At 46.0% G+C, this 16,093-nt stretch overlaps 1 protein-coding gene across 1 annotated transcript; it reads left to right on the forward strand.

Moving 5' to 3' along the window:
• Positions 1-6,716: 6,716 nt before the first annotated feature.
• Positions 6,717-15,636, forward strand: lrrc32 (leucine rich repeat containing 32). The gene is made up of 3 exons (XM_056239014.1): positions 6,717-6,876; positions 10,001-10,091; positions 13,559-15,636. The coding sequence occupies exons 2-3, from the start codon at positions 10,005-10,007 to the stop codon at positions 15,455-15,457; spliced, it is 1,986 nt and encodes a 661-aa protein (XP_056094989.1). The 5' UTR covers positions 6,717-6,876; positions 10,001-10,004; the 3' UTR covers positions 15,458-15,636.
• Positions 15,637-16,093: the final 457 nt, after the last annotated feature.

Consider the following 16,093-nt stretch of genomic DNA (forward strand, 5'->3'; position numbering starts at 1 on the left):
GCGCCTCTGGCCTGTAGATGGCGCTTCTGGCCTGTAGATGGCGCCTCTGGCCTGTAGATGGAGCTTCTGGCCTGTAGATGGAGCTTCTGGCCTGTAGATGGCGCCTCTGGCCTGTAGATGGCGCTTCTGGCCTGTAGATGGCGCTTCTGGCCTGTAGATGGCGCCTCTGGCCTGTAGATGGCGCCTCTGGCCTGTAGATGGTGCTTCTGGCCTGTAGATGCCTCTTCTGGCCTGTAGATGGCGCTTCTGGCCTGTAGATGGAGCTTCTGGCCTGTAGATGGTGCTTCTGGCCTGTAGATGGAGCTTCTGCCCTGTAGATGCCTCTTCTGGCCTGTAGATGCCTCTTCTGGCCTGTAGATGGCGCCTCTGGCCTGTAGATGGTGCTTCTGGCCTGTAGATGCCTCTTCTGGCCTGTAGATAGCGCCTCTGGCCTGTAGATGGTGCTTCTGGCCTGTAGATGGCGCTTCTAGCCTGTAGATGGCGCCTCTGGCCTGTAGATGGCGCTTCTGGCCTGTAGATGCCTCTTCTGGCCTGTAGATGCCTCTTCTGGCCTGTAGATGGCGCCTCTGGCCTGTAGATGGCGCCTCTGGCCTGTAGATGGCGCTTCTGGCCTGTAGATGCCTCTTCTGGCCTGTAGATGCCTCTTCTGGCCTGTAGATGGCGCCTCTGGCCTGTAGATGGCGCCTCTGGCCTGTAGATGGCGCTTCTGGCCTGTAGATGGCGCTTCTGGCCTGTAGATGCCTCTTCTGGCCTGTAGATGCCTCTTCTGGCCTGTAGATGGCGCCTCTGGCCTGTAGATGGCGCCTCTGGCCTGTAGATGGCGCTTCTGGCCTGTAGATGCCTCTTCTGGCCTGTAGATGCCTCTTCTGGCCTGTAGATGGCGCCTCTGGCCTGTAGATGGTGCTTCTGGCCTGTAGATGCCTCTTCTGGCCTGTAGATGGCGCCTCTGGCCTGTAGATGGCGCCTCTGGCCTGTAGATGGTGCTTCTGGCCTGTAGATGGTGCTTCTGGCCTGTAGATGGCGCCTCTGGCCTGTAGATGGTGCTTCTGGCCTGTAGATGCCTCTTCTGGCCTGTAGATGGCGCCTCTGGCCTGTAGATGGCGCTTCTGGCCTGTAAATGGCGCCTCTGGCCTGTAGTTGGCGCTTCTGGCCTGTAGATGATGCCTCTGGCCTGTAGATGGTGCTTCTGGCCTGTAGATGCCTCTTCTGGCCTGTAGATGGAGGTTCTGGCCTGTAGATGCCTCTTCTGGCCTGTAGATGGCGCTTCTGGCCTGTAGATGCCTCTTCTGGCCTGTAGATGGTGCTTCTGGCCTGTAGATGCCTCTTCTGGCCTGTAGATGGAGCTTCTGGCCTGTAGATGCCTCTTCTGGCCTGTAGATGGAGCTTCTGGCCTGTAGATGCCTCTTCTGGCCTGTAGATGGCGCTTCTGGCCTGTAGATGCCTCTTCTGGCCTGTAGATGGCGCTTCTGGCCTGTAGATGGCGCCTCTGGCCTGTAGATGGCGCCTCTGGCCTGTAGATGGAGCTTCTGGCCTGTAGATGGCGCCTCTGGCCTGTAGATGGCGCTTCTGGCCTGTAGATGGCGCTTCTGGCCTATAGATGGAGCTTCTGGCCTATAGATGGCGCCTCTGGCCTGTAGATGGCGCTTCTGGCCTGTAGATGGAGCTTCTGGCCTATAGATGGCGCCTCTGGCCTGTAGATGGCGCTTCTGGCCTGTAGATGGCGCTTCTGGCCTGTAGATGGCGCTTCTGGCCTGTAGATGGAGCTTCTGGCCTGTAGATGGCGCCTCTGGCCTGTAGATGGCGCTTCTGGCCTGTAGATGGCGCTTCTGGCCTGTAGATGGCGCTTCTGGCCTATAGATGGAGCTTCTGGCCTATAGATGGCGCCTCTGGCCTGTAGATGGCGCTTCTGGCCTGTAGATGGCGCTTCTGGCCTGTAGATGGCGCTTCTGGCCTGTAGATGGAGCTTCTGGCCTGTAGATGGCGCCTCTGGCCTGTAGATGGCGCTTCTGGCCTGTAGATGGCGCCTCTGGCCTGTAGATGGCGCTTCTGGCCTGTAGATGGCGCCTCTGGCCTGTAGTTGGCGCTTCTGGCCTGTAGATGGCGCCTCTGGCCTGTAGATGGTGCTTCTGGCCTGTAGATGCCTCTTCTGGCCTGTAGATGGAGCTTCTGGCCTGTAGATGCCTATTCTGGCCTGTAGATGGAGCTTCTGGCCTGTAGATGCCTCTTCTGGCCTGTAGATGGCGCCTCTGGCCTGTAGATGGCGCTTCTGGCCTGTAGATGGCGCCTCTGGCCTGTAGATGGCGCCTCTGGCCTGTAGATGGAGCTTCTGGCCTGTAGATGGCGCATCTGGCCTGTAGATGGCGCTTCTGGCCTGTAGATGGCGCTTCTGGCCTGTAGATGGCGCTTCTGGCCTGTAGATGGCGCCTCTGGCCTGTAGATGGTGCCTCTGGCCTGTAGATGGCGCTTCTGGCCTGTAGATGGCGCCTCTGGCCGGTAGATGGCGCTTCTGGCCTGTAGATGGCGCTTCTGGCCTGTAGATGGCGCTTCTGGCCTGTAGATGGCGCTTCTGGCCTGTAGATGGCGCTTCTGGCCTGTAGATGGAGCTTCTGGCCTGTAGATGGCGCCTCTGGCCTGTAGATGGCGCTTCTGGCCTGTAGATGGCGCTTCTGGCCTATAGATGGAGCTTCTGGCCTATAGATGGCGCCTCTGGCCTGTAGATGGCGCTTCTGGCCTGTAGATGGAGCTTCTGGCCTATAGATGGCGCCTCTGGCCTGTAGATGCCTCTTCTGGCCTATAGATGGCGCCTCTGGCCTGTAGATGCCTCTTCTGGCCTGTAGATGGCGCTTCTGGCCTGTAGATGGCGCCTCTGGCCTGTAGATGGCGCCTCTGGCCTGTAGATGGCGCTTCTGGCCTGTAGATGGAGCTTCTGGCCTATAGATGGCGCCTCTGGCCTGTAGATGGCGCTTCTGGCCTGTAGATGGCGCTTCTGGCCTGTAGATGGCGCTTCTGGCCTGTAGATGGCCTGTAGATGGCGCTTCTGGCCTGTAGATGGCGCTTCTGGCCTGTAGATGGCGCCTCTGGCCTGTAGATGGCGCTTCTGGCCTGTAGATGGCGCCTCTGGCCTGTAGTTGGCGCTTCTGGCCTGTAGATGGCGCCTCTGGCCTGTAGATGGTGCTTCTGGCCTGTAGATGCCTCTTCTGGCCTGTAGATGGAGCTTCTGGCCTGTAGATGCCTATTCTGGCCTGTAGATGGAGCTTCTGGCCTGTAGATGCCTCTTCTGGCCTGTAGATGGCGCCTCTGGCCTGTAGATGGCGCCTCTGGCCTGTAGATGGCGCTTCTGGCCTGTAGATGGCGCCTCTGGCCTGTAGATGGCGCCTCTGGCCTGTAGATGGAGCTTCTGGCCTGTAGATGGCGCCTCTGGCCTGTAGATGGCGCTTCTGGCCTGTAGATGGCGCCTCTGGCCTGTAGATGGCGCTTCTGGCCTGTAGATGGCGCTTCTGGCCTGTAGATGGCGCCTCTGGCCTGTAGATGGCGCCTCTGGCCTGTAGATGGCTGGCCTGTAGATGGCGCCTCTGGCCTGTAGATGGCGCTTCTGGCCTGTAGATGGCGCCTCTGGCCTGTAGATGGCGCTTCTGGCCTGTAGATGGCGCTTCTGGCCTGTAGATGGCGCTTCTGGCCTGTAGATGGAGCTTCTGGCCTGTAGATGGCGCCTCTGGCCTGTAGATGGCGCTTCTGGCCTGTAGATGGCGCTTCTGGCCTGTAGATGGCGCCTCTGGCCTGTAGATGGCGCCTCTGGCCTGTAGATGGCGCCTCTGGCCTGTAGATGGCGCCTCTGGCCTGTAGATGGCGCCTCTGGCCTGTAGATGGCGCTTCTGGCCTGTAGATGGCGCCTCTGGCCTGTAGATGGCGCCTCTGGCCTGTAGATGGCGCCTCTGGCCTTTAGATATCTCTTCTGGCCTGTAGATGGCGCCTCTGGCCTGTAGATGGTGCTTCTGGCCTGTAGATGCCTCTTCTGGCCTGTAGATGGCGCCTCTGGCCTGTAGATGGCGCCTCTGGCCTGTAGATGGAGCTTCTGGCCTGTAGATGGTGCTTCTGGCCTGTAGATGGCGCCTCTGGCCTGTAGATGGTGCTTCTGGCCTGTAGATGCCTCTTCTGGCCTGTAGATGGCGCCTCTGGCCTGTAGATGGAGCTTCTGGCCTGTAGATGCCTATTCTGGCCTGTAGATGGAGCTTCTGGCCTGTAGATGCCTCTTCTGGCCTGTAGATGGCGCCTCTGGCCTGTAGATGGCGCCTCTGGCCTGTAGATGGCGCTTCTGGCCTGTAGATGGCGCCTCTGGCCTGTAGATGGAGCTTCTGGCCTGTAGATGCCTCTTCTGGCCTGTAGATGGAGCTTCTGGCCTGTAGATGCCTATTCTGGCCTGTAGATGGAGCTTCTGGCCTGTAGATGCCTCTTCTGGCCTGTAGATGGCGCCTCTGGCCTGTAGATGGCGCCTCTGGCCTGTAGATGGCGCTTCTGGCCTGTAGATGGCGCTTCTGGCCTGTAGATGGCGCCTCTGGCCTGTAGATGGAGCTTCTGGCCTGTAGATGGCGCCTCTGGCCTGTAGATGGCGCTTCTGGCCTGTAGATGGCGCTTCTGGCCTGTAGATGGAGCTTCTGGCCTATAGATGCCTCTTCTGGCCTGTAGATGGCGCTTCTGGCCTGTAGATGGCGCCTCTGGCCTGTAGATGGAGCTTCTGGCCTGTAGATGCCTCTTCTGGCCTGTAGATGGAGCTTCTGGCCTGTAGATGCCTATTCTGGCCTGTAGATGGAGCTTCTGGCCTGTAGATGCCTCTTCTGGCCTGTAGATGGCGCCTCTGGCCTGTAGATGGCGCCTCTGGCCTGTAGATGGCGCTTCTGGCCTGTAGATGGCGCTTCTGGCCTGTAGATGGCGCCTCTGGCCTGTAGATGGAGCTTCTGGCCTGTAGATGGCACCTCTGGCCTGTAGATGGCGCTTCTGGCCTGTAGATGGCGCTTCTGGCCTGTAGATGGCGCCTCTGGCCTGTAGATGGCGCCTCTGGCCTGTAGATGGCGCTTCTGGCCTGTAGATGGCGCCTCTGGCCTGTAGATGGAGCTTCTGGCCTGTAGATGGCGCTTCTGGCCTGTAGATGGCGCCTCTGGCCTGTAGATGGCGCCTCTGGCCTGTAGATGGCGCTTCTGGCCTGTAGATGGCGCCTCTGGCCTGTAGATGGCGCCTCTGGCCTGTAGATGGCGCTTCTGGCCTGTAGATGGCGCCTCTGGCCTGTAGATGGCGCCTCTGGCCTGTAGATGGCGCCTCTGGCCTGTAGATGGCGCCTCTGGCCTGTAGATGGCGCTTCTGGCCTGTAGATGGCGCCTCTGGCCTGTAGATGGCGCCTCTGGCCTGTAGATGGCGCTTTTGGCCTGTAAATAGTAATATATCCGTATGCTGTGAAGAGAGACAGATAAAGAAGAGCCAGATCTCCTACATATCCTTAAGAAAGTTATCCTAAACAGCTAAGGAAAAGGAAATATCACAGAGTGGACAGAATAATAATTTAATTGTACTGAAGTAGGCCTACAGATGACAGTAAACATCTTGAAAGTGTGTTCATTGTCAGCTGGGCGACAGACAAACACACAATTAAAGCGTTTTTTCCTCCTATCCTTCTCATTTATCTTTTTCTCTTGCTAGCAAACCATTAACTATTATTTATCCGTGTTCTATTGACAATGGGTGTATTATTGTTATATTTAGTGTATTATACACACACCTGCTTATTATAAACATGTCAACTCGTGTTTTTTTTTGTTTTTGTTTTTTGTGTGTGTGTGTGGGGGGGGGGGGGGATTGGCGTTGCATTAGCCCACTTAAACAATTTATTTAATAATCAGAGTAGCTGTTTTCTGCTTTTGACTCGACAGAAGATGAACTATACGGGAAAAACTGAAATAAAAACCAAAAGCAAAGCGCTTGAGGAAAGAGCAAGAGTTTTCCCGCGGGAATCCTGAATGAATCCCGGGAATCCCTGAAGATGCTGTGGGAACACGCGGTCATATGAGACACACACACACACACACAGTGACGCACGCAGCAATTTGCATTAACTACTCAACAGGTTTATTTTAAACGACGTTAACTTGGAACTCAGCTTTATTTCTATTGCGCTTTATACAATAGTTTCAAAGCAGCTTCAGGAAAATAACAGAATCAAGATGCAAAAACAATCAAATATGAGAAATTCAAATTCTTCTGTAAAGCAGATCTTTTTTTTTTTTAAAGACAGTGAAAAAAAATATTATAATTACAAATGAATGCAATAGAAATAGAAATTAGAATAGAAATAAACAGAAATAAACGACTAACGCATAAATCCTTCCAAGCCAGCTAATATTAATTTAAACAGAAACAGGGCATTAATCAGACACACACTCACTGACTGCTTACATGACCGATGAAATATCATGAGGAGGCTGTGGAGCTACACGTGTTCGAGTGAGGGGCATGTTCATTACTACGAGTTTACAGTACAGCTACTAACCGTGTTTTAGGAACACAGAGAGAGAGAGAGAGAGAGAGAGAGAGAGAGAGAGAGAGAGAGGGAGAGAGAGAGGGAGAGAGAGAGAGAGAGAGAGAGAGAGAGAGAGAGAGAGAGAGAGAGAGAGAGAGACAGAAAGAGGGAGGGAGAGGTCAGATTTGACCAATCCTAGAGGCTTGAGCTCAGAAGGAAAAAAACAAGTGAGTATTTGCAGGGATATTCTTCTCACAGGATGTGTATCGAGCAGAGAGAGAGAGAGAGAGAGAGAGAGAGAGTCCTGAGCTTGAGCCAGACTGAGGAGAGCAGCATGAGAGAGAACAGCACTGGAGAAGCACACTACTGAGGTAACACACACACACACACACACACACTACTGAGGTAACACTGCTGAGCTAACACACACACACACACACACACACACACACACACACACACACACACACACACACACACACACACACACACACACACACACACACACACACACGACTGAGGTAACACACTACTATGGTAACACACACACACAAACACTTCACTTCTGAGGTAACAGTACTGAGATGACACACATAACCACACTACAGCTGATGTTTCATGACGGAAGTTATTGGACTGAATAATGATATTACTCTGCAAAAAAATATGTTCTTACTTAAGTCTTATTTACTGAGAAATGTCCAGTTGAGTTTGTGCTTAAACAGAACACACTTCTGCCAAAGACAGCACACACACACACACACACACACACACACACACACACACACACACACACACACACACACACACACACACACACACACACACACACACACACACACACACACACACACACACACACACACACACACACATATCTGCCAAAGACAGAAAACACACACACACACACACACACACACACACACACACACACACACACACACACACACACACACACACACACACATCTGATCTCGTTTTCTCTTTTGAATTTTTCTGACATCATTGCAGATATTTGTTCTGTTTTTAAGCACGAACTTAATTAATTTTGATAAATGTTTCAGTAAACAAGACTTAATATTCAGTGATTTTGCTTCTCCTGTAAATGTATCTTGATTTCACATATTTATAATGTTTGAATGTGTGTGCTGGAAAGCCAGGCAGGAGCACTCGAGTAACAACATATGTTAGTTTAGTATTGAGTTATAGAGTTATAGAGTTACTTTACAGTTATGATAGTTGATGATCTTTACAGTTATGATAGTTGATGATCTTTACAGTTATGATAGTTGATGATCTTTACAGTTATGATAGTTGATGATCTTTACAGTTATGATAGTTGATGATCTTTACAGTTATAATAGTTGATGATCTTTACAGTTATGATAGTTGATGATCTTTACAGTTATGATAGTTGATGATCTTTACAGTTATGATAGTTGATGATCTTTACAGTTATGATAGTTGATGATCTTTACAGTTATAATAGTTGATGATCTTTACAGTTATGATAGTTGATGATCTTTACAGTTATAATAGTTGATGATCTTTACAGTTATGATAGTTGATGATCTTTACAGTTATGATAGTTGATGATCTTTACAGTTATTGATAGTTGATGATCTTTACAGTTATGATAGTTGATGATCTTTACAGTTATGATAGTTGATGATCTTTACAGTTATGATAGTTGATGATCTTTACAGTTATAATAGTTGATGATCTTTACAGTTATGATAGTTGATGATCTTTACAGTTATAATAGTTGATGATCTTTACACAGTTATGATAGTTGATGATCTTTACAGTTATAATAGTTGATGATCTTTACAGTTATGATAGTTGATGATCTTTACAGTTATAATAGTTGATGATCTTTACAGTTATGATAGTTGATGATCTTTACAGTTATAATAGTTGATGATCTTTACAGTTATGATAGTTGATGATCTTTACAGTTATAATAGTTGATGATCTTTACAGTTATGATAGTTGATGATCTTTACAGTTATGATAGTTGATGATCTTTACAGTTATTGATAGTTGATGATCTTTACAGTTATGATTGTTGATGATCTTTACAGTTATGATAGTTGATGATCTTTACAGTTATGATAGTTGATGATCTTTACAGTTATAATAGTTGATGATCTTTACACAGTTATGATAGTTGATGATCTTTACAGTTATAATAGTTGATGATCTTTACAGTTATGATAGTTGATGATCTTTACAGTTATAATAGTTGATGATCTTTACAGTTATGATAGTTGATGATCTTTACAGTTATGATAGTTGATGATCTTTACAGTTATTGATAGTTGATGATCTTTACAGTTATGATTGTTGATGATCTTTACAGTTATGATAGTTGATGATCTTTACAGTTATGATAGTTGATGATCTTTACAGTTATGATAGTTGATGATCTTTACACTTATGATAGTTGATGATCTTTACAGTTATAATAGTTGATGATCTTTACAGTTATTGATAGTTGATGATATTTACAGTTATAATAGTTGATGATCTTTACACAGTTATGATAGTTGATGATCTTTACACTTATGATAGTTGATGATCTTTACAGTTATAATAGTTGATGATCTTTACAGTTATTGATAGTTGATGATCTTTACAGTTATGATAGTTGATGATCTTTACAGTTATGATAGTTGATGATCTTTACACTTATGATAGTTGATGATCTTTACAGTTATGATAGTTGATGATCTTTACAGTTATGATAGTTGATGATCTTTACAGTTATGATAGTTGATGATCTTTACAGTTATGATAGTTGATGATCTTTACACTTATGATAGTTGATGATCTTTACAGTTATGATAGTTGATGATCTTTACACTTATGATAGTTGATGATCTTTACAGTTATAATAGTTGATGATCTTTACACAGTTATGATAGTTGATGATCTTTACACAGTTATGATAGTTGATGATCTTTACAGTTATGATAGTTGATGATCTTTACACAGTTATGATAGTTGATGATCTTTACAGTTATGATAGTTGATGATCTTTACAGTTATGATAGTTGATGATCTTTACAGTTATGATAGTTGATGATCTTTACAGTTATGATAGTTGATGATCTTTACAGTTATGATAGTTGATGATCTTTACAGTTATGATAGTTCAGTCTCTGTCTGGAGGATCAGACTAATGTTTTGTTTTCTGATTTTGCGGTTCTTCTCGTCTTTGATTGGTGCAGGATGAGTAATCACTGTTCTGAAACATCACTCTGATAATGTTCAACACATAATGTGGAAACAATGATTAACCTTTAATATATTTCTGCTGTTGTCAACATGTGGGCGTTTCTGTGCACGTCGAATATCTGACAGAAACTAGATCATGTTTGAGACAGTGACACATGTGTTTCCACATCATCTGTTAAAAACAGAAGCTGTGACGAGCACAGTGTGATGTCATGGCTGTGCTTCATCTGTGTGTGTGTGTGTGTGTGTGTGTAGCATCATGGGTCCGTGTCTGTGGATACTGGTGCTCGTGGTCCAGCCGGTCCTGGCCTTCAGACGTCCAGCTCAAGCCTCGGCCTGTCGACAGGTGAGTGTCTCCTTCCGTCACTCCGACCGACTGCATTTCTGTGCAGAGAAACCCATCAGGTGTGTGTGACTCCATCAGGTGTGTGTGACTCCATCAGGTGTGTGTGACTCCATCAGGTGTGTGTGACTCCATCAGGTGTGTGTGACTCGGTCAGGTGTGTGTAACTCGGTCAGGTGTGTGTAACTCGGTCAGGTGTGTGTAACTCGGTCAGGTGTGTGTTACTCAGTTGCTTGAGTGAAACGGACTTTGTTCAAATGTCAACATGACAGAAACTAACAGTGAGATCTCCGTTGTTTGTCTGGAATAGAATAGATCGATGCGTCTTCTGTAGAGTCTCAGAACGGGCAAGTCTTGCACAGCAGGACATTATTTTCTAACTTAGCATTTTTGTCGTTTTCCAGTACAAATATCAAAACATACTTAAATTAAGCGCATAGTCTTGCATTGTGAGAAATGCATCAAAATGAAGCGAGTTTGTGCTTAAAACTTTAAGAACTAAAATCTGCCAGTGGACTCAGAAAATCATCTGTAACACTTTACACTACGGTTCATTAGTGAACATGAACTAAGAATAAACAACACTTCTACAGCATTTATTCATCTTAGTTAATATTAATTTTAGCATTTACTAATACGTTATTAAAATCAAAGGTTGTATTAGTGAACATTAGTGAATGCACTGTGAACTAACATGAACACAATGAACAGCTGGATTATTAATAACTCACATTAACAAAGATTAACAGAGACAGTAACACAGGTATTGCTCATTGTTAGTTCATGTTAGTTAATACAATCACTAATGTTAACTAATGAACCTTATTGTAGAGTGTTACAGATTATCTTAATTCAAAGGGAAAAGAAGATATTGTTTTGAGTTAAAACTATTGCAAAGGAAACTTCAACCAAGTAGAAATTACTCAACCTTTTATTGGACAAGTTAAAGTTACTTATTTTGTTTGTTGATGTTACTTAACTTAGTTAAGTAGAGTTTACTTAATTCCATTTGTGAAATTACTTTAGAAATCTGCATGCAAAAAAGTGCGAAAGAAAAAGTAAATTTGACATTGTTTTTTTTCCAGTGTGGAGAAACAAAATGAGTGAAGATATTAAGTTTTGTTTACTGAAAAAATATGATCAAAATGACGTGAATTTATGCTTATATATAATATATCTGTCAGTGGAGTCAGAAAAATAAACTTAATTCAAAGGGAAAAACAAGATGATTTTCTGACTCCACTGACAGATTTTAGTTCTTGTTTTAAACACAAACTCACTTCATTTTGATGCATTTTTCACAACCAAGACTCGATATCTTCAGACAGTCATTTTGCTGCTTCTCCTGTAAATGTGTCTTGATTTAAGAAACTTTAGATGTTTGAGCTGGAACTCGAGACAGAAACACTGAATAAGAGCATTCTCATTAAATCTATAATCATGTTAGCTCTACATGACAACTCGCTCGTTCACTCAGAGATTAGAAAACGCTTCAGCTTTAATGAACACACAGTCAAACCAACATTATCCAGACTCCGTCCTTCTGTTAGACTCTCACACATGAATTATGTTGAATATCTGTCAGCTGGTAAATTTAACTACACAATTAGATAATACCAGTTTAGCTCAACCAGTGACCAAGCAATGCTTCATGTTGTTCAGTGTGTGTGTAAAAAGAGCATTAGCAATTACAGAAAACACACTGAAGAAAACATCATCAGCTCAAAGTGGAGGAATCATTTTTGGTCCCAAATTTTTACAGGTAGTCACTGTATGAAGAATATTTGGGTATAATATGTCACAGGTTACTTTATTTTGCTCTCCTCAATTACATAAATGAACTATAGTGTCCTGCACACACTAGTGGAACAATATCAAAAATGATGTCTGGTGTGTGAATAACTTTCGGTTTGACTGTGTGCACTCCTGAACGATGTTAGCAAAGACGTCCAGTCTCTCCTGAAGACCTGATGATTCCAGGTGAGAGAGTTCAGGATGAGTTCAGGAGGCCTGTGATTGGACATCAGGGAGGAAGTGTGTGTCGGATGAACACATCACACTCCATTATGTCTCCATCCTCTCGTCGATCTCTGCCGGAAGCGGAGGGTTATAAAGAGCAGGGCCTATAGATGTGCCGAGAGCGCTGATCCAGTCAGAAAACTGAGCCATTGTGTTGAGATGTTCCAGGAAACAGCGGAATGCAAAAAAAATGTTTTGTCTTGTTTCCAGTCCAAATGTAAAAATGCCTAAATCGGGATGCATTTACTGAAGTACATGTCTTGTTTTCTGGGGAAATACATCAAAATTAAGTGAGTTGCCAATGGGGTCAGAAAAATTATCTTAATTAAACAGAAACTAGATTATTTTTCTGACCCCATTGGCAGATCATTTTGCTTTTGTAAGAAATTGTAGTCTGCTTCCACTCCAAAATATATTTAAGAATGAGCTCATCCCTAAAATGGCTTAATTACCTTAGAGATGAAGGAAGTCCCCATTAGGGTTGATTACATCCTGAGCGAATGGACCCGTCTCAGACTCGGGCGTCTCACTTCACTAACATGCAGACTGGTGAACTATAAAAGGTGTAAGATTTGGACGATCTGTTCATTCTGACGTCCACATCATTTTTCCTTACACTTTCTTTAAGCAACAACTCTTAATTTAGTTTTATTCCCCCAGAAAACAAGACATAATATCTCATGGCATTTCACTCGTATAGTAAATGCATCTTGATGTAAGAATTTTTAGACATTTGGACTGGAAACAAGACAAAAATACTAAGTAAGAAAAGCATTTTTTTTGCAGTGTGATGTTGTAGTTCTCATGAAATAACCAAAAAGGCGATTAAAGCTGTGTCAAAACTGCATGCATGTATTTGTTATATATGCGTCACATGACTAAAATATTCTGCTATGTGTGAGATCACAATAGCCTATAAGGCACAAACTGATGTGATTTTTTTAAAGAGGTCATCGGATGCAAAATTCACTTTAATAAGGTGTTTGCATATAAATGTGTGTGTGCAGTGTGTGGACGCAACCACCACACAACGAAGAAAATCAATTCACTCCTTTTTCTTAATCCTCAAAAAGCCTAAACACTCTCAATAAGCAGGCCGTTTGGATTTTCTGAGCAATATGATGTCATAAGGCTCATGCTCCGCCCACAATCGCTGACGGACTCTCCCGTATTAGCATATTTCCCGTATTAGCATATTTCCGTTTGCTATACTGTCCGCCAAGGCATCACTTTAGTGTCTTGTGTCGACACGTCCCCCACAGAAGAGGGGGGGGGGGGGGGGGGCAGTTGCTCATTATCATTTAAAGAGACATGCACCTCATTATCATTTAAAGAGACATACACCTCATTATCATTTAAAGAGACATGCACCTCATTATCATTTAAAGAGACATGCACCGAAACCCTGGCTCCGCCACTGATGTTGACTAATAGCACTGTTTCTTCTCCAGATCCAGGAGGACCTCGACTGCAGCAATCTGAACCTTAGACGGATCCCGAAGCAAATCCCGGACACCATCCACCGGCTCGATCTGTCCCGAAACCTCCTCCAGAACCTCACGGACCGAGACCTGCCGTCCTCCTCCACCATCCGACATCTCAACCTTCACGGAAACAAGATCCAGTTCATCCAGCCGGGACTCTTCCAAGACATGAGCCTTCTGGAGGAGCTGGATCTGTCGGAAAACTCCCTGGATCTTTACGCGTCTCTGAAAACACACGTCGGGACGCTCACATCCGTGCGCCGACTGGATCTATCCGGAAACGGGTTGTTCACGGATATGAGCGACTTCTTCCTAAATGACGCCCCGGTTCTCACCAACCTCTCTTTGGATGGGAACAGCATCACTAAGATAGGCCGATCCACATTCAACGGATCTCAAGCTTTAAAAAACATCGACTTAAACAACAACGTAATCATAGAGATCGAAGAAGGCGCATTCGAGTTCTTGACGGGACTCTCCAATCTCGATTTGTCCATGAACTCCATCTCATGCATTACAGATTTCAACCTCGTTCAGCTCAAAACGCTGAACCTGAGCAAAAACAGCTTGACTAACTTCCAGGCCGACGACTCGGATCAGGAGTTTGAGCTTCAGTATCTGGACTTGAGAGAAAACAAAATCCTCTACTTCCCCGTCCTTCCCCAAAGGAACAAGCTCATATACCTGGACTTGTCTAGAAATCTCCTGAGGAGTGTAAATTGCTCCGGTCCATTAGAAGAGCTGGAGAACCTGAAGGATAGTGGATATCTAATGACGGATCCTGATAAACCTCTTTCATTGTGCGTCAATAAGAGGCACCAGGATTTTCCCAGCTTGCTTTACTTGGACTTGAGCTTCAACCAGCTCAAAGCGGTCCCGCCCTCGTTCTTCACCAGTATGACTGCGCTGGAAACCCTGAACATCAGCAATAACTGCTTAGAAAGCTTCATTGTGGACGACGGTCTGAACTCTTTGGAGACACTAGACATCAGCTCCAACAATCTCCAGAACCTTTCCTTCGGACTGAACGCGCTGGCCGCGCTACACGAGCTCCGCCTCGGGGGAAACGCTCTCCAAACGTTAGACGCCGGGGTTTTCCTCAGGCTTCCCAGCATCCGAAGCCTTCATCTTCAGCAGAACCAGCTCAGCATCTGTTCTCCGTTGGAAAATCCGAGTTTCGGCTGCGTCCAACTCTCCTCAATCCCGACTCTCAGGTATCTGTACCTCTCGGAAAACGGGTTGTTCTCGGTTCCACCGGGATCGTTCCAGGGAAGCCCCTTGCTAATCCTGGATTTATCCCAGAATCCCGGCGTTGACGTTATCCCGGCGTCGTTCTCCGGTCTGGAGGCGTCTCTTTCCCATCTCTCTCTAAAGGGAAACCAACTTCAATCCCTAACAATTGACTTCACTCTTTTCCCGAATCTAAAATCCTTGGATTTGTCGGTGAACCGGCTCACGGGAGTCTCCCTATGGAGCGGGGATTCCTCCCTCGAGTCGTTAAACCTGCAAAACAACAGTTTAGTAACGCTTCATGAAGTAACGCTGCAAGAAACGCTCCGAACTTTATACGTGGGATCGAACCCGTTGAGCTGTTGCATGAACCCGCACCTCCTCACGCTCCTCCGGCAGGAGAGACTCACGGTGCCGGATCTCTCCGGAGCGACGTGCTGGTATTCCCGAGACTCGGAGAGCGTGGAGATCAGCGTGAGCGCCGTGCAGCCGGAGCACTGCGAGTCTGCCGACGGGAAAGTGCTGTGGATTAGCGTGATCGTGGTGCTTGTGCTGGGAATGGCGCTGGTGTTGGCCGTCACGTTAAAGCTCTGTCACTCAAAGAGGCATAGATTCAAGAGAGGCTTCAAAGCTTGAATCTAAAGGCGAAAGAGGGAAAAGAAACCAGAGCGTTCTCACCTGACTAGAGCCGAATGCATGACACCAGGTTTCAGTATGTGATGCGTGGGCGATCTGGAACCAATTCAATGTGAAATGCACCACCATAAATGCACAAACCATTCACTGTAAAAAGGGATTAGTTGACTTAACTTAAAAAAATTGCCTTCAAATTATTAAGTAAATTAACTTCATGCTTAATCGAAAAAATTAAGTAACGTGGAACTGTCAATTTCACGTTACTTAATTTTTTTTCAATTAAGAATTAAGTTAAGTAAGCCTGTTGCCTTAAAATTATTAAGCAAGTGAACTGAACACTTTTTACACTGTATAAACATGACATTGCATTTAAAACCAGACTCAAACCGCACGAGTCGGCAGCAACACTACACTTTCTGATGTATATTGCATGCACTTTATTGACTGTGATTTGTGATTATTGGAGTGAAATGTACCTGCTGCGATATGTTTGCATATTGCGAAACCGCCCTTGACCAATGCAAAACATGGTGGAAACACTAGATGCACTCGGAGATCTCGAGCTTGTTTTCAGCATGTTGTGCATCAGCCGAAGGAATGTCATCGGACGGAGGAAGCGTTTACGGGAACACCTGC

This window comes from Rhinichthys klamathensis, unplaced genomic scaffold (genome assembly GCF_029890125.1).
Source record: "Rhinichthys klamathensis goyatoka isolate OS25496 unplaced genomic scaffold, OSU_Roscu_1.1 h1tg000550l_1, whole genome shotgun sequence".
In the NCBI taxonomy this organism is placed as follows: domain Eukaryota; kingdom Metazoa; phylum Chordata; class Actinopteri; order Cypriniformes; family Leuciscidae; genus Rhinichthys; species Rhinichthys klamathensis.

Excerpts from the sequence above, each read along its gene's own strand:
- lrrc32 (XM_056239014.1), top strand. The coding sequence starts at position 10,005 with ATGGGTCCGTGTCTGTGGATACTGGTGCTCGTGGTCCAGCCGGTCCTG. Across the intron at positions 10,092-13,558 it reads AAGCCTCGGCCTGTCGACAG|ATCCAGGAGGACCTCGACTG; the intron begins GTGAGTGTCTCC and ends TTTCTTCTCCAG.